The sequence below is a fragment of the Molothrus aeneus genome, chromosome 19 (assembly GCF_037042795.1).
Source record: "Molothrus aeneus isolate 106 chromosome 19, BPBGC_Maene_1.0, whole genome shotgun sequence".
Classification (NCBI taxonomy): Eukaryota; Metazoa; Chordata; class Aves; order Passeriformes; family Icteridae; genus Molothrus; species Molothrus aeneus.
The window spans coordinates 3,635,484-3,654,537 of record NC_089664.1 but is presented as its reverse complement, the minus strand read 5'-3'; the positions used below and the strand labels follow the sequence as shown (position 1 = coordinate 3,654,537).

The 19,054-nt window shown below is 48.8% G+C and overlaps 1 protein-coding gene across 1 annotated transcript in view; it reads left to right on the top strand.

The window, feature by feature from the left end:
* Nucleotides 1-5,615, top strand: part of ASTN2 (astrotactin 2) — a 351,752-nt gene extending 346,137 nt beyond the window's left edge. The window contains exon 23 of the mRNA XM_066563103.1: nucleotides 4,704-5,615. Coding sequence (XP_066419200.1) covers nucleotides 4,704-4,941 — 238 coding nt within the window. The 3' untranslated portion in view covers nucleotides 4,942-5,615. The remainder of the gene's footprint in view (nucleotides 1-4,703) is intronic.
* The last annotated feature ends 13,439 nt before the right edge of the window (nucleotides 5,616-19,054 follow it).

Sequence of the window (19,054 nt, the reverse complement as noted above, 5' to 3'; positions counted from 1 at the left end):
AGACAGAAGAATCTGTCTAAATCAGTGAACTTTAATGCTACTGTGCATCTAGTCCTTTGGATCCCTGCAGCCAGCCTGCTTCCTATCACAGCCACAGGGAGATTTCACTATTATTTTCTCTTACTGTGTTTTCAGGATGATTCTTATGACCACTGCAAGCTGGGTATGGCTTTTAAGAGGAGGTAGAACAAATAATTGAGTTAAAATCTTCTTTCTATTTGTGGCTACCAGCAACACTGGGGTCAGTACATGGCATCAGCCCAGGGCTCACAACCTGTCCCCTGCTCCAGCCAGTCACCCAGGCAGGCAGCTGGGCTGGCCAAGGGACATGAAATGCATCTCCAGAGCAGCTGCCTTCTGGTACAAGGGGGAATGCAATGTTCTGATGGGAGGCTGTGATAAGAAGAGGCCATCAAGTCCTGGACTCACTGTCCTCACACACAAGGGTCTGAAAGACCCAGGTCAGTTCTCTAGAGTGGAAAATCCGAATTTATGACAAAACCACCTCATGGAGGAGCACAGCAGCCAGGCAGCCACCCCTCCCTGCAGTCTCAGGAATCTCATTCTTCCTTCCAGCCCAGGTATCATTCCTTAATGGCTCCTTCATGCTGCTTTTAGTACCTCCCTCCAAGGTGAGGCAGGGCAGGGTTTGGCTGGCTCTGGATATGGTTTCATCCCATATCAGCCCTCAAGGTGAGTGTTGTCTGTCCCCTGTGCAGCTGGAGGGGACAAACACCCCAGCAGGAGCACCCCTGGCACTGGCAGAGCAGGAAGCTCCTGCTCTCTGGCAAACCCTTGCAGAGCTGGGGCTGGCAGCAGGGACCTCAGGGCCCTGTCTCCTGTTCATGCAGGACTCCTTGGGAAGTGCCCTGGCAGCAGACACCCATCCCCTCCCATTTCCTCTCCCCCTCCATGCCATGAGGCACTGCAGAGGGAAGTGGCTGCTTAGAGCTGTCACTATTTTTAAATTCCCCCTCTTCATCATTTGTGACTGTGCTGTGACCTCCTAAATCCACCACCTAAGTGCAGTCCAGAACCAGTCTCTGGCTCTTGTGGTGGGAGAGAGGGCACTGCTGGCCCACACCAACATGGGGACATCCCCATCTGGGCTGTGGGGTCACTTCATCCCTTGGGGTCCAGCCACAGGCAGCCAGGAGAGTGACTCCCCTCTCGCTCCCCTGGTGTCCCCTCCCAATTCCTGCCCTTTAATAAGGCAATAAATTGCAATTTCTGGCAGGGATGAGGTTGGTCAGCATTTAGGAAGATTTCATTTCCAGTATTTGAAAAGGTGGTCGTTCTGACCCGACAGCCCTCCATAGGGAGCACTTGGGTAATACCCAGGGCTTGATTTATGGTGTTAAATTGGCAGCCCAAGAACTGCTCCTGTAATTTATTACCCAGTCTTCACCAGAAAGCCTCTCTCTCTTTCTCACCCCTCCCCTCACCCACTCTGTCTCTCTTCCTCCTTATTTTTTTTAAGAGGGAACAGCTGACAGCCGAAAGCTAAATCTAACATTTACACATGACTTCATTACCCTGCTAAAATAAATGACTCAAAGCAGTGAAACCCATCAAAACTGGAGCTTTGGCACTGGACATCAAAAGTGAGGGGCCTGATTCCCTCTGCCCCATCACTCTGTCTCCCCTGTGACCACAGTTCAGTGTTTTCAGTATCTCACAGGGCCAGCCCATCATGTGCCACATCCCATCCTTAAACACAGGTTTTTCCTGGGATTGACTTCACAGAGTGAGCTGTGGATGCAGCAGGTGTGTGGAGACAGCTCCAGGAGAATCCCAGCCTCTGGCACAGCAGGCATTAGCAGGTTGGGGTGGTTTGACCCCTGGATTTCTTGCCATCCTTGAAGTGCTTCTCACATGTAGGAATATCTGCCTGGATAAAAGGCCTGAGTATATATCAGGAAGTAAGGACAGCATGGTGAGTTCTAGCAATATCCATGAGATCCTTAGAGTGTAGTGGAGCAATGAAAATGGGAAGGTGGAGAAGGCCAAGGGAGATGGAGGCAAAGGCAGGTTGTGTGGGAGAAAAGTGAGAGATGGGTGAGGAGAGCTGTGGAGGGTAGGATAGGGGAAGTGGGGAGAAGGGAACAGAGGAAGGGAAGAGTGGAATAGAGGAATGGCTAGCAGAGAGCCATTGGCCACGTGAGGTGTCCACTCCTTGTGTTGATGTTGGTTACCAACCATGAGGGTTTTCCTCAAGGGCTGGTCATGGCCACTCCTCATTGCTCCCCTCTTGCTGTGCCTGGGAGAGGCCTTGTGATGAGCTGGTTTCCCAGTTTGGGGGGAAAACCCAAATGATTGCTTGTTTGACCTTTGAATAAACAACTTTCCTGTGTTGGCACAGCATTCAGGTCCATGGCCACCAGCACAAGAACGAGCTAAAGAGCTGGGGAATGGCCAGTACCCCATTTTGGCAGTAGAGCTGCTTTGGGATAAATCAGGGTGATCATGGAGTTGTGGCCTTAGAGAGATAAGATTTTTCCTCTGTGAGGGTGTTCTGGCTGAGTGATCTCCTCCTGAGCATGGCCAGCTGACATAAAAATCCATCCCATGAGGTGAGGTGGGTCCTGTGCTTGTTCAGCCTTCCCTGAAAGGGAGAACCAATGCAGATATTGAGAATATTTCCCAGCATGAGGATGGGGAGCACTGGAAGGATCCTGACTCCTGACTCTAGGAACAGGTCAGAAGAAATTCATCCAGGCAGGTTGATCCCAGCAGGAAGTGGCACAGGTGGTGGCTTTTGGTCCCTTCCAGCTGCAGTGACTGATTTTCTGGTTTGGCAGCTGTAGGGACAATCATTACAGAGTTCAGTTTGCTGCTGAGCTGAGCTTGAGTCAATCAGTCTTCACCAAAAGCACCTAATGCCATCATGGAATTTGTGGCTCCAAGAGGCACACATCCAGCAGCACAGGACCTGTTCCTGGCAGTGTGTCAGGTCTTGGTGTGTGGTGGGAGCACCAGATGCTGTAGGTCAGGTGGCTGCTGTGGAGGGTAACATTAGTAGAGGTGTTGTGTCAGTGCTCAGCCCATGATGTCATTATTATAGATGTGTGTGTAGCTAACGAGGCTCAAAGTGCCCTCAAATTTTTATTATTATAAATTTTTTATTCTTTATTTTTATTTTTATTTATTTTTATTATTTATCTTAATTTTTATTTTTATTCTCCGCCTTGTGTCTTTGTGGATAAAATCCATAAATGGATACCATGGAGTGTTGTCCAGGAAGGGCCAACTTCCTTTGTTCTTCCTTTGCCCTCAAAGCTGACCCAGAGCACGGGGAGGAGTGGGACAGTTTCCCATGTGCAGCCCTGGAGGAGCAGTGGTTTCCTACGGCCTTTGATCCAGTGTTCCCACTCTGGAGGGAGAGGTCTGAGCTGGCTGGGGGTGCCAGGATGCCCTCCCACCTCCTGCCAACGTCTCTGCCCTCCGCTGTGGCGCTGAGGTGACCCTGACCAGCCCTTCCCTGGTGTCCCATCCCTGGACACCAAGCTCCCCATGCTCCCCCTGGGCTGGCAGCTCACAGCCCGAGCTGCAGCACCACTCAGCTTTCATAATCAAATAATCCCCGTGTTTATGCCTTGCTGACTGACAGTGCTGCCCCTGACATAATCATTATCGGGAATTTACATTCCTGCAGGAACTGTGAAATCCCCAACTCCTGAATCCGGAGCTTTCCTGTGGCACCAGAGGGAGAGGAAATAATCTGTGATCTTGAAACTTTCAGACCACTGAAGTAAACCCTCTTCCCTCCCTTTGTTTGATTTAGCACTTTGCAGACTACCGCAAGGGGATTCTGGTTTCTTACGGGTTTATTTTGTTTTGTCTTAATGTGTTATGCTTTTTTTCCTCACTCTTCTAGTGTCAGTCCTTTTGGGCTGTTTACCTCCTACAGACTTGGGAAATCAGGAAAGGGAGGGCTGTGCTCATCAGTCAGGGGCATGTCGCAGACATCTTTTATGAAAAATCCTTTCCTTACCTTTTTTCCTCCTGAGAAGCTGAGAGGCCTCAGGAACAAAATGTAACCAATGGTTATCTGCTGCTGTGGAATGCAACAGGTGCATCTGGGATTGGCCCATGTGGTTGTTTCTAATCAATGGGCAATCACCCCCCAGCTGGCTCAGACAGAGAGCCCAAGCCACAAACCTTTGTTATCATTCTTTGCTATTCTATTCTTAGCCAGCCTTCTGATGAAATCCTTTCTTCTATTCTTTTAGTATAGTTTTAATATAATATATATCATAAAGTAATCAATCAAGCCTTCTGAAACATGGAGTCAGATCCTCGTCTCTTCCCTCATCCTCGGACCCCTGTGAACACGGTCACAGGGGCAGGAAGGTGCTGGGGGTCTCACCAGGGTGGCAGGTGGGGCCAGGACATGTGCTGGAGCTGGCCAGGATCATATGGTGGTGGTGACAATCTAGCTGGGGTAAACTGTCCCCAGGGCACACAAGATGCTCCAGTGGGTGAGACCTGAGGTCTTGGTGCTGTTAAATGGTAGATATACCCAGAACTTTGGGAAAAACAGAGCTTCTCTCCACTTGGAACAGGAAAGACAATGTCTTAGACAATGGGTCTTGTCCATTCTTGCCACAAGACAGAGCTGGTGGCAGAATGCAGAAATCCTGACTCCTGGTCTCCCCTGTGCCTTGCCTGCCCTGCTCTGTTCCCCTCTCTGTCCCCTCCAGGAAGGCTCACCTGATCCTGAGGAGGCTGGAGAAGGTCAGCAGCCACTGCTCGACGCTGCTGCGCAGCGCCTACATCCAGAGCCGCACCGAGACCATGCCCTACCTGTTCTGCCGCAGCGAGGAGGTGCGGCCGCCCGGCGTGGTCTGGTACAGCATCCTGAGGGACACCAAAGTCACCTGCGAGGAGAAGATGGTCTCCATGCTGCGCAACACCTACGGGGAGTCCAAGGGGCGGTGAGGGAAGGAGCGGGCCTGGAGCTGTGGGAGGCAAAGGGACTCCGAGGAGTCGCGGACTTGTGATGTGCTGAGTGGCTGGTGGGGTTTGGGGTCGGGTGATGAAGGGGACAGCGAGGCCAAACAGGACTTTCTCACAAGACAGCAGAGAAACAAGAAATGAGCAAGTTGGACTTTAATTTCTTTTCCTTTTTTTTTTTTTTTTTAATTTTTCAAGAGCGAAAAAAAAAAAGAAAAAAAAAAAAAGAAATCACCTAATTTGACTCAGCATAAAAAGCCTCTCCTTTTTAATCTTTTCTTACTGAATTTCCTGGACTACACGCTCCAAAAACCCTGGGAGGAGGAGATACCCACTCGAGGCCAGGGCCAGGCAGAGGGGAGCTGATGGGTGCAGGGTGATCCCCTCCCTGCCTGCCTGCCTTGCCTGCCCTGCCTGCCCTGCCACCGGGCAGCAGCCGTGGGGCCCCGGTGCCGTGGTGGCCGAGGACGCCAGGAGGAGGTGGCGCGGGTGACACCAGCGAGGGTCCTGGGGCAGGGAGCCAGGCAGGTGCCCGGGACACTGCAGGCAAGCTGGGCTTTTGTAGCACTCCAAGTGGACGGGGTGGCTCCGTGTGCAGCCTTCGTTGGAAAGGCTCCCGGCAGCTTGTTCTGTGCATTAAAGATTCAATATCGAGTCCATCTTCGCTGCCTCCCTGGTGTTTCTTCCTGACGCGGTTTCGCCTCTCCTTGGGCATCTGTGGGGTTTCAGTTCTGGTGTGGCGCTCCTGGGATGTGGCTGAGGTGAGGGAGCTCAAGATGGATGCACAAACAGAAGAGAAACGTGCATCCTTTCACGCAGGGTCCTCCCCTCCTCAACACCCAGCCTAGCCACTGGTCCCAGTGGGAGCTGGAAGCGTGTGGGAAAGCCCAAGAAGAAAGCCAGGGGCTAAAAAGACATGGAGAATCTGGTTTGTTTTACTGTCAGATGTGGGTTAGGCTGGCCTGGGCTCCCTGTGGGTAATGGATTTGTCAGCCTGGTAGCCAAACAAAAAAGTGCGGGAGAGTGAGAGGGGAAAAAATACAAAAATCAGATCAGCTCAAAGCTATTGCTTTTTCCTTTCTAAAGCAGAACAACAAACCTGGAGAGGGAAGAGAGAGGAGTGTGGGTTGAATTAATCAGTTTAGTCAGCCCAAAGCAAATAGTTTTGTTTAGTTTTTCAGGTTAGTTAACCCTTTAACATCAAATCAAACAAACAAGAGGTGAGTTTCAAAGCAAAAATGTTTTCAAACCAAACAACGGTGCAGAATTTGATGTGGAGAAGGTTCAGACAGAGACCTTTTTCTTCTTGAGCTACACCTATTTGCCTGATTTGCACCCAGTCAAATAATTCTGATTGTTCCTTCTGAACTTCTCTTTTTTTTTTTTGCCCTCTTTGGTTATGTCTTTTCATTTGAGCCACATTCATCTGATTTGGGAAGGACTCCAGCTCCTGGTCAAAATCTGCTGAAGTTCACAGAAAACTTTGCTGTGACATTACAGCCTGTAAGACAAGCTCCAAAACGTTGCAGGTTGTCTGAGGTCTTAATTTTTAAGCTAAATTCCTTTTTCTGATGGAGAGAGGGAGGAGGATGACACTGAGGGCTCTGGGTTATGGCCTGTGTGTCTCTCAGGGTCGTACCACACTGAAAACAAAGACCAAGGGGGACCATGACACTACCATGTGTTAAAATCTGAGTGCCCAGCACTGCTGCTGCCTCTTCACCATCCCTTTGCCCTTTGGGGGTGACTGCTGGCCTTGGAGTTTGGCTGTGGGGGTGAAGGAGATGATCATGATTTGTTGCAGTCAAATGAAGAGTTTGGTTTTCCTGGTTGGAGCTGCAACAACACACAGCAAAAGCCTTGAAATGCCAGTGTGGGGGTGCCTGGCCAGTGCCCAGAGTGGTGTCAGACTGAGCTGCCCACTTCAGGTGCTGCCAGGACACAGGATGTGCACTTTGGGTGAAAAACTCCCAAATCTCCCTTTGGAGGCACTGATGCAGAGTGGCTGGGACTGATGTGCAGTTTTGAGTGGCACAGCACAAGAAAGATCTAAAGCCATTGCAGAATGTCCAAAGCAGGGGCACAAAGATGGTGAAGGGTGGAAGCCATATGAGATGAGGCTGTGCTCACGTTTGTTTAGCCTAGAGGAGACTGAGGGGGAATGATACCACATTTTGCAGCTTCCTCACCAAGGCCAGTGGAGGTGCAGGCACTGATCTCTCCTCTCTGGTGACCAGTGACATTCCTGAGAAAGTGGCATGAATATATGTCAGGAGATGGTCAGGCTGGAGCTCAGGGCAAGGTTCTTCCCCCAGAGGGTGCTGGCACTGCCCAGGCTCCCCAGGGAATGGGCACGGCCCCGAGGCTGCCAGAGCTCCAGGAGCCTTTGGGCAGCGCTGCCAGGGATGCCCAGCCTGGGGCTGCTGGGGGGTCTGTGTAGGACCAGGAGCTGGGCTCTGATCCTTTTGGGTCCCTTCCCACTCAGGATATTCCATGATCCTGTCACTCTATGATCATTCCCTCCTGGGAGTGCCTCTGCTGCCTGCAGGACAGGTCCCCTGCACACTTGGCAGGACACAGCTCAGGCCAAGGCTGCCAGGGCCAGCAGCAGCCACAGGGAGCTTGGCTGGTCCATCCTGTCCCTGCTGCTCACCGGGTGCAGCTCCAGGTGCTTTGAAGCTGTCTTGTTTTCTCAAGGCTCTGGCCCACAGCTGTGCCGTTCCCCGTACTTTATAAACACAGGGGTTTATTTTGTTTTTTGTTTGCTTGGCTGGGGGATGATTCATTTCTCTTGGAAGCCCCGTGCAGCACACGGTGATGGGGAGCAGCTCTGTGGTCTCACTGCAGGCAGTGTTGTCCAACTTGAGGGACAAATTGCCTGTGTTTTCTGTGAGTGACTGGGCTGGAGGTGTGACAGGGATAATGCTGCCCCTGGGATCCCTCTCCATTGTGAGTGTGGTGCTAGGTGTTAGGAACAGGAGATGCCAGCCAAAATACAAGGCAGCTGGCTGGCTGGCTGCCCCTCAGCATGTTTTTCTCCTCTCTGACACTGCAAGCTCCCCCACAGTGGTGTTTTTTGCACCTGGCATGTGCATCCCTCACAGAGCTCTGGGGAAAGGACAGAGCTACAGCATGGGGATGTTTTGTTGCAGATGGTGATGGAAAGGAGACCTCCAGTTCTGGTAGTCCTGACTGGGAATACAGCAGGAGCACAGGCTGGTTGTCCCCTGGATCCACAGTGCAGCTGTGTCCATTGCAGAGGCTTAGTTTGCTTGTTTTGGAAGGCTGCTGAGGAGCTTTGCTTTGCATCCGTGGTGAGACTGGCTGCTCGTACGGGTACAAGTACAGAGCGAGTTGTGTGTGAGCCTGTGTTAATGTGTACAGAGCAGGTGGAAGAGTCTAGACTCTGGGCTGCAGGGTTTGATGGCCATTAACCTGTCGTGAAGCACACCTAGCTCCCAGATCAAAGCCAGGAGAGCCTCTGGCTGGTGATGCTACCTGGCATAGTGCACCCAAGCCAAACAAAACGGAGGAATTCATCGAGGTTACACATCCTCCAGCACGCAGCTGAAAGGAAGGGTCTGTATTTTCTCCCTGGAAACTTTGGAGAATGTAACCCTCTGGCTTTCAACATAAACACTTGTAGTCATAGCCCAGCAATGCTGACAGATGGACCTGTGCTTTATAGTGTACACACACACACAAAGACCCCTGCCACTCCTCTGACTCCCTTGGGGAAAAGGGACCCCAGCTCCAAAGCAAATTGCTGCTGCCCCAAGAGCTGGTTCTTTTTGCCAGCCAATACCCTGACTTTGATGTGCCTGGGCTTTGGCAGACCAGGGGTGATGCTGTCCTGGGTGGGAGAGCACCAAGGGGCAGATGAAGCATGAGAAGCAAGTGGGGAGAGGGGCAGAAAGATGCCATCCTCCATGTTTAATAGATGAACTACCCAGATCCTTTTGAAAAGCTGAAATTATTTCCCTAATGGCATTGCTGGGAAGGGTCACTTGGCTTCAATGGGTAGAGTGATCAGCTTCAGGATGAGTTAAGGTCAAGAGGAGAGACCTTCTCTTTGCAGTGAATGTGCAGGTAGCAGCATTGATGGAGCAGCCATGGGCGCATCCTGCACAGCCTGGCCTTGCTTCCCCCACCCGTGCACCCCAGCACCCCATCAACTCCAGCTCAGCATGGGGAGAGGGTTTCCCTGCAGAGAAACCTTTAACAAGCATCCACTGCCACTTCCAGCATCCTGTGAGAGTCCCACTGGGCACACGCCCTTCTTGAGGGCACCCCAGATCTGCCACTTGCCTGGCAGCTCGGAGCTGGTGACAGCTGCAGGTCCCTCCCAGGGCTGCATGGGGCTGTTCCCTCAGGAGGGGCCTGAACAATCCCCATTGTCCCCACGGCCATTGTTCCCCCCTGGTCCCAGCCAGGCTGCAGCTGGCACGGCACACAGAGGGGCTGATTGTTTGGGTTTCTGTGCTGCTGATGACACACCACTCTGGGACAGCTTCTTCCCACGGCAGAGGCCTCTGGAGTCAAGTGCTGCATTTGCTCCTTTATTTATTTGTTTGGTTTCTGCTTTTCCTCTTTTCTTTCTTTTAAAAAAATAAAATAAAATCTTTTCCTTGGTTGGATGGGACTCTGCTGAGGCTGGGGAAGGAGCCAAGGGAGTGCCAGTGGCTGTGCTGTGTGGGCAGCCCAGGTTTTCATCATCCCAGGGGATTCCTGGGGGGACAAAGCCCTGCAGTGGCACTAGTGCCCAGCCCTGGCAGAGCCCTGTGGTGCCACAGATGACTCAGTAGCCTGCAAACTCATGCCTTGTTGCCCTGGGAGGATGTAAACCACACATTGTACCTGCTGGGCCAGAGGCAAGATTAGCTGTCCAGAAGCTGAGCATCATGGCATGAATTGATGTGTGCACTGAGTGACACAAAGGAAAAGGTTTCTGGTTTATTTTCCTAAGCACACATGGCCTGACTGCCTCCCCAAGTGTTGGTGGTCATGGTGTTAAACCAGGTCCATGGCTCACAGTGCCACCATGGTGGGGTGACATGCCCTGGGCAGCTCTGGCCTTGCCAGTGCCCCTCACAGCACTTGGCTGGGGGGCACAAAAATCTGCCAACAGACCCTTGGGGCTGGGCACCAGCAGCTGCCAGGGCTTCAAGGATTGGTTTGAACCACTATGATGTGTTTCAGCTTGGGCATTTCCTGTTGTGCCATGAGGGTTGGGGGGCTTCAAGTGCTTGGGTGGAAAGTTTGAGCATTGCAGTAGTAATAAGGTGTGCAATAAAAAGAATTCCCGTTCCCTTCTCTGCACCTGCCCACCCTCCCATCTCTCCAAGCCTGTTTAGCAGACACTGTGGCACGGAGCCTTACGGAAACACAGCAGCACCAGGGCTTGGGAAAACCCATTATTAGGGTGGTGCGTGGAAAAGAACAGGCCTGTGTTACAAGGTGAGTGCCCAAACACAGAGGTGGGTTTTGGCATTCAGCCAGAACCGTCCCCATATTTCAACTCTTTCATCAAAAATGCCAATGGACTTGAAGCATAAGTTGGTTCACCCCTGTGGGCTGGATGAGGACAAAGGAGAGCAGCAGTGACCTTAGGTATGGGGCTCTTAGGTTTCTTTAAAAAACATATAACTAGGGAAGTGATGTATAAATAAAACAACTAGCAGATAACATCTTAAAAGCAGGGCAAGAAGGAGGGTGTCTACAAGGGATGATGATGCTCTTTGGATTAGCTCTTCATTCATCATAAGCAAAATGATCAAAAAGTTGTGAATAACCTTTTATCTGAAAAAAAAAATAAAATCATGGAAGTTGTTTTTAACCACTAACAATCCTCCCCATGCCCGAGAGAAGTCAGCCAAAAGATTGTCAAGACCTTTAAAACTATTTTGACACAGTATTGCCTCACTTGTACTTAAAAAAAATGAAGACCCTGTCCCTTTGGCTGCATTCTATCAGAGAGCTTAGGCCAGTTGTTGACTTGCATGATGTAGGCAGTTGTTACTCCAATCCAGGGCAGAGGCAAAAATCTGAGGCCATCACAGTATTGTGGCAGTTAATGATCAACAAAAAGCAGAATTTCGGCCTCAGATCCACTCACTTTTCTTCACCTTCCAGATGTGTGTGCCTTAGAAACTGAAAAACTGAGGAGGTGGAATGAACAAATCCAAGAGAAGGTAATTCTGGACCAGAGAGGGTTTGCTGGGTTTGTGTGTCTATATGAGTGCAAGCAAGTGAACCCATGGGCACAAACCTGTCAGCCTGAACAATAATTTGATTTTCAGATGTCCTTGTTTACATGGAAAGGAGGTTTTTTTTTTTTTTTTTCATACTTGTGAGTAGTTTTCTTTATATTCCAGTCCTCCTACGGAAGTTTTTTAAGCCTCTGTGTCTTTTTGACATGAATTTTTTCTGCTGCTAACAGCTTCACTTTCCCATAACAGGATGATCTTTAAGGTCCCTTCCAACCCAAGCCATTCTGTGATTCTGTCATTGCCACAGTCACTGATGCCATGCCTGTGTGAGAAGCTGTGACTTTGAGACGGGAGAGGATTTTGCCACATGAATTCAGAGCAATTTCCCCAGCTTTCTTTAATGATTGGTCTCCAGACAAAACATGTAACCTGGACATAGAAACTGTTGTTCTGACTGTGCATTCCAATTGATCCTGGGGCAGTTTTGCACGTGCAGGAGGAGTGGAGCTGAGCAGAGCTGAGCAGAGCTGCCTGCTGTTCCCTGCCTTCATGGCTGCTCACACCTTCAGGTCTTTATTAATCCCTAATAGATAGCTCAACACACAGCCAATTGATTTGTGCATTGCTATAGACACAGCCCCTTTAATCCTTCATTCCTGGGCCTTTTTATCTACAGCATGTGCTATTGATAGGGCTGTGTGTGACGCACTTATACTCCATTAATAATGCATTGACCAAAGACAAGGATGGTATAGAAAACACAATGCATTCTTGCTCAGGAGATTTCTGTCTCTCCCTGCTCAATATGTTGCAGTGGTTTTTCACAGGTAAAATGCAAAACATTTTTTTTTTTACTGACTTATTTATGCCAGAGTAAAGAAAAAAATAAAATTATTTCTTCTCATCCCTAAGTATATTGTCCTGATGACACAAATTATTGGTGCACACCTTAAAAGGCCTTGGTCTGGTGGGGACCAGATGTGTTAGGGAATGGGTTGGACTTGATGATCTTGAAGGTCTCTTCCAACCTTGTGATTCTGTGAGACTGCAACCCTGGCTCTCTCTAGACCCTGGAGACTGATTTATCTTTATTTGTCTCTTTTTTCATGTGTCAAAAGGCTCGTGCATTAGCTCTCTGGCTGCACATAGCTTGCTTTCAGCCTTTTTTCCCTTCTAGGTAACACCCCTGAGCCAAGACAGGCTCCCACTGGGAGTGGTTTTTTTTGATGAACACGTTCTGCACATGATGAAGAAGCTAAGAAGGACATGGACAAGTTTGATTTTCAGGCTCTCTCACACCAAAACTTCCACCAGCCTGCCTGGAGAGAATGGGACCTGAACCCCCTTGGGAGAGCCAAACCCACTGGAGGTGAAATGGCCTCACAGGGCCCTGGCCAGCGCTGCTTCCCTCCACCCTCTGACAAAACACGGTGGTTTTCATCCCCCTGCCCCAAAAGCCAAGAGCTGGAGCAGGATGCTGAGCAGCTGTGCAGCCAGATGTGGGACCCCACAGCCACTCAGTGCCCACACCAGGAACCCCCATGGGTGTTGCTCAGGACTGGCTCGATCGAAAGCAAAGGAGACGTGGCAAGAGCGAGGGGTCCAGTTCAGAACTCTTTAATACAAGCTTATATTGTTTGTGTTTCTGATTCTCTGTTCTCCCAACATCTGGGGACATTAACCCTCATATGTGTGTGAGCATGTGTATGAAGATATATACAAAATCACACAGTTAAATATTTAAGCATACAAGGTATTATATATTTATATAATATAGAACTTTAGGGTATAGGAATCAACAATGGCAAAATATTTCTGATGAATCTGACATAACTTTTTTTTTTTTGAGTGAAACATGACCTATTTTTGAAAGACCAGAGGAAATTGTTGCTTATTCAAAGAAAGAGAAAAAGCTGTATAAAGAAATTCTGTGAAAATGATTTAAAAAACATCATGAACCAAAAAAGGACAACTGTTAAAAACTGTATTGAAAAAAAAATAAATTAGATGAACAACTGTGTAAATATAAATTAAAAAAGATGAAAATCTTAATAAATAAGCTTTACTATTTACATCTTTATATATTGCTTGGAGACTTAAATTAGATCCGTTAAAAACAAACGAACGCAAAATAAAACCCAAAATTGGAGCAGCAAACGTACAGGCGTGAGGTACAGAATTAAGGGTTGAACTGTATTTTGCTTGTTTTTTTTTTTTTTTTCTTTTCTCTTTTATACAGTAGACCAGTAGAATTCTTGTGAAAATAGATCCTCAGCACTTCATTGGAGTATTGGTTGACATGGCTTCCAAAAGGTGCCAAGAAAGATTCCATAATAATAATAATAATAATAATAATAATAACAATAAAAATAACCATAATAATCATAATAATTATAATAAAAAGATACAATATGATACATAAATATGGAAGAGCAGTTGGTAATATGAATACATTTTTCTCTAGACGAGATCACAGTTTTATTTGTAAATATTACACTGATATATATATAATATTACACATATAATATTATATATATATCACATATATATTTATATATATATTTATATATATAGTACGGCTCAATCCTGCTCCCAGTGAAGTCAACAACGACAAAAAACTGTGTTGACTTGATGGGAGCAAAATTCAGCCTCTCATCTGCAGACAGGTACGTAATTACAGAGGCCGTACAATGCAAACTCCACAATGGTTCCAATTCCCTCTTGAATTGCTGGTGAAATGTTTTGTTAAAGCCCTGGTTCTTTGCACTCAGAAGATGGAAACTTGGTGGTTGAATGTGGCCTCACCAAAAGAAGGAAAAAACAAAAGACTAAAAACTAAGCCAGAATGGGAACCAAAGAAAACTTGGACTCGTTAGCTCCGCATCTCGACCCAACAGGACTAAAACTACCAACAAGTAGCACCAAGACTCCTCACTGAACACCTGAAGCCAACCCAAGCTCTTGAGTGTGGCCTCAGAGGAAGTGATTCTCACTCTCAATGAATCTTGGATGTGTAGATCCGGTGAAAAGGGGAAAACTCAGTTTGCCAAACAAAGACAGAAACAAAACATTAAGCCTCGCTTTGCTCCTGCTAAAAGGAACAGGGGGGTTTGAACCGCCCCAGGTGGCAGGAACAGCCCAATACCAAATCCCTATTGCCCAAATTGACCTTAGCTCCAAGGAAATACATCTTGGGCCACCTGGACCTGCTCCTGCTGATGTTCTGCTCATGCTCCCACTGAACTCAGTGGTCAAGGTCCTCCAGGGAAATGGGACTGTTCTTGGGGCTTCAGTATGCCCAGCATATAAGGTCACCTGGAGGCAGGAGCGCCGCTGCACCCTCAACAGGGAGATGGCCCTCCCCAGAGGATGGGGTAACATGGAAAAAATCTAAAACAGATCAGCTCAGCTGCACCACTGAGACCAAAATGGGGCCCACAACCATAAAGACATCTAGAGGTACCTAGAGCATATCTCTGCAAGGCATGCGGTCCTCTCCCAGTGGAATGAACATGCCCATCAACTCTCACTGGGGCCTCCAGGGATTGGGCAAGATGCTGCTGAAAGGCTGGGAGTTTCCATGGCATCCAAAATAGTTCAAAGGCCAGACTTCCAGCTCTGAAACCCCTGTGGGCATCCCAGCCTTGACTGATTTCACCCCATCCCTTCCTGTGTTTTAGCTCAGCCTCGAATGAGCAAAACGGGCTGGAGTGTGGGAAGGGGCGGTCAGCACCCCGCTTCCCCAAAATGGGAATCACCTGTCTGCTCAGGTAGCAGCTTTCTCCTTCCCCCTTCACTCCCAGTCTCTCTCAGCTCTCCGGGATTCAGACTGTGCAGTGCTTCTGAGTGCAGTAATTAGAGCACAGTGAAATACTGATTAAATGAGTATGTACAGTTGGATAACGTAAAAATAAGCACAAATACACACTTAAAAAAATAATCTGGAAAAAAAAATAACAAACTCCATCCCCTCCCTCCCCCCACAAACAACAATATACCAGGGGATAACCCCTTAGCCTTAGTTCCTGGACTTATCACAACACACGAGGAAAACAAAACCAGACAATGTTATAAAACCTCACGGTACTTCTAGGGAAATCTACACTTAGTATCTAGCTCTCTACTCAGCTGGCAGAATCGGTGTTTTCCTTTCAAACACACAAAAATAGGCTTTGCTCTTCTTGGATTTGGATTATGTGGGTTTTCTTTTCTTTTTTCTTTTCTCCATTTTTTATGGGTTTTGTTGTTTTCTTTTTTTCTCTCCTATTCCTCTCTGTAAAGCCTCACACATTATTTTTTTTCCCCCACTTGAATCACTTGCAGCAAAATCTTTTGTTGGCTATGGGGCTTTCTTTTTTTCTCTCTTTTTTTTTTCCCTTTTTTTCTTCTTTTTTTTTTTTTTTCTCTTAGACACAGGTAAAACCTAAAACAAACCGACAGTTACAACCAAGTGAAACTGAAACTAGAAGGGAGGTAGCTGGAACCCGATTCCAAGAATCCTCTGGTGCCATCCTCCTTTCTCAGCCTAGGGGTGACAGCGGAAGATGCAAGAAAAGCAGGAGGACACCAGCTCAGCCCTGTCTGCAAGATGGTGGGGAGGGAGAGGGGTAGCAGCTGATTGGAGTTTCCCACCCCACCGTGCACCATTCACCGCTTTCTGCTCCAGCTTTCCCTCCGGCTGGCCATGGACATCCCCCACAGCCTGGTGGCCCCACATAAGGTGCAGCCCTGGCTCACTATGACAGAGAAGATCTTGGCACTAATGTGAACTGGATTTTATGAGCAGCTAAATTTCACCAGCATCAGCACCCTCTTCTCTTCCCCCAAGCTTCTGGTTTGGTGTTGTCCTATGCCGCTGGCTCAGTGGGTGGAGGTGGGGGTTGATGTCCCTCTCACCTTCCCCCCACTGGCCACCACAGTCAGGGAGGGTCTTTCCTAGGACTCCATGGGCATTTGAGGCCCATACAGTGGTAGATGATGTGAGAATCCAGCTGGCCCTGCCCAAGGTTGGAAGCACAGGGGACAAGACCTGAGCATGTGTCCATTCCCCACAGCTCCCCTCTTGGCATCTCTCTGGGTGCTTGGTGCAGCACCTGAAAATGCAGAGGGGATTTGCCCCAATGGGAAAAAAAAACAAAAACCAACAAACCAACAAACCATTGGATTAAACATCACTCAGAGCAGAACTTTTTTTCCACTCCTGATCCCATCAGCCCTACTGAAGGAGATGGACAGTGCCAACATAGCAGTTAAAAATAAAAATCAAATAGCAGCATGGAAAGCCTGCTGGTGGGAAAGGGAGTTGGGGCACCCTAGGACTGCAGGAGGGAAGCTGAGGAGTGAGGCTGTGCTGGTGAGAAGCCTCTCTCCCTTGAGCTGAGGTCTCCAGCTCAGCAAGCAGGGACTGGTCCTGGCTGGCCAGAGGGGCTCAGCTGCCCTTGAGCTCCTGTGAGCCCACAGCAGCAAGTGGCAATAATGTCTGTACAGACCTGTCTCTCCTGGGCATTGGCCAAGTGGAAAAAGAGATGGGAACTCTCCTCCATGCTGAGCTCTGCACTGGGAAGGGCATTTTCAGCATGCACTCAGGAGCTGAACTGAGGATCCCTGCTGGGATGAAACCCAGGTGGGATGGAGAGGGGAAATCATGCCAAGATGCCTCAGGCATTGAGGACGGGAAGTGTTGTCAGTCTGACAGGCTTTTGAGGTTGTGAGCTCTTCTGACAGGCTGGGTGGCACATGAACAAACTGCCAACAAAACAGGGGAGGGCAAAGGGACCAGAAGGAAGCAGCAACCTTTGCACAGTTATTTACTTCCCATATTAGTTAGAAGGTGAAGGGCAAAAGTGGAAGCTTATGCTGCTGCTTTCTATGCTGGGGGATGTTCAGTCTGACTCCATGGCAGGAACCCTGACCCCAGGACACTCCTACACAGAGGGGCAGAGCCATCCACACAGCTCCCACAGCCAGGCCTTCTCTAGGAATAGCTGGAGCTTCACAACAGAGATCTCCTCACCCTCTTAGTGACAATCCCCTCTCCAGGCCTCTACTTCTGTTCTTGAGACTCTCCTCTGGTTCATTCCAATATAAACAACCCCAACAGTGGGTAACAAGAACCTGGCTCCCTGCTCTTATTATTCTATAACTTTTCCATTTCTAGTTCTCCAAATCATTTTTACATCTACCTTTTTACATGAGCTAAATGACCCCTGCCCTTACCTTTCTGCCTTGCTTCTATGCCTAAAGCAGGAGTTAGAAAAAAATCTTTTTCTCTTTACCCAGTAGATTGTGCAAGTCATGACAGTTCCAAGGAACAAACAAACGTAACACTGGGAGGGATGCTCTTTTGGATGTGTGTTCTTCTTAGCAGGAGCTTGGAGCACATGCCCAAGCCACACTGGAAAGACCTCTGGGATTTCCCTGGGATGGGCTGCAGCAGCAGCAGCATTAGATGCCCTGGGTATCTCAGTGACTCAGTGTAAGGAACCCTGTAAGGAAGGGAATCACTGAGGGTCTGGCACATGTTGCCCTGTGGGCTGAAGCAGGAGGATGACAGGGAAGTGTGAGGTCTGCTGCAGCTAATGCCCTTCTTTCTGGAAGATTACAGCTAGGCTCCTGGTCTATCCCAAGGGTCCGAACCACTGGCCTGGCAGCTTAATACTGACAAATATGGCCAAAATTCTAATACTGTCTCCTAAGGGCCTTTCCTCATGGCAGGTGTCTCCTCCTCCTCTTCCCCTCTCCCAAGACAACAGGAGCAGGAAGCAGTTGTCAGAATCAGCTCACCCTAAGAGTGGGGTGGAGGAGGCTGGAGAACCACTTGGCAGGATGGAGACCAGAAAGCAGATTCCTTTGGCTGGCTGGTGTCCTGTTTTCTTGCCCCAGTGCTGAGGAAGAGACCAGAGGGTTTGAAAGGCAGGTTGTAGGAAAGCTTTAAGGCAGACTGTTTGGTTGCATGGGGTTGTTTTTCACCCTGTCCTGACACAGTAAGGAAACTATTTGTATGGGACATAGCAGCAGGAGTAGCAGCAGCAGACATGCTCAAATGACAAGTGCGGGTGCAAGTTCCCCTCTCTGTGCTCCTCAGAAGCAATCATCCATGTTCCTCAATCCCAGCCCTTAGACTCCCCACTCCATCACTCCACCACGGGACCACCTGCCCAGCTCCACACAGAAACACCCGAGAAGCCCTGCAGGCTACAAGGGGGGCTTTTTGTTGGCTCTTTGAGGGCAGGGGGAGAAGGAGGAGCTGTACAGAAAGGCCACTGCAGTCTGCTGAGCTGCCTGGCTGGAAGCAGCGTTCCTGTGAGGAGCAGATGCATCCCACATCTCAAGCTGGCTGGGTGCCTGGCAAGTCCCTTGCCAAGAGGCCCAGCCCTGTGGAGATCCCACCCCAGCCACAGTGCCCCGAGCATGCCATACCTTGGCATTCAGCATCAGAAAAGGCTCAGCTTGGAGTCCTCCAAGAGCTCAGCCTCTTCCACCAACGGTCTGAGTTGTGAGTGCTGGGGAGGGGAAAGTGTTTTTTGGGTTGATCATAATCTCTCACTCTTTCTCTCTCTTTCTCTACTTATTTCTATAAATATGTGTACATAAATAGTTTGTTTCTCGCCTTGAATCTAGATATGAACTGTTCAAATTAGGTGGGCATAACATGCTGTTTTGATACATGAAAGTCATCTTGACTTGATTCTTGGTTGTTTTTTTTCATGATCACTATTTAAGATATAATTAATACATAAACCCCTACTTTGAGTTCTCCTTGGACAAAAATTAAAGGCAGACTGGTTGAATTCTAAGGGTCCCTGGTGCAGAAATGCCATCCAGTTGAGCAGCTAAATGTTAAAAACGATACCAAAAGGGATGTGGTGTCTCTCCTAGCCTGCCTTGAG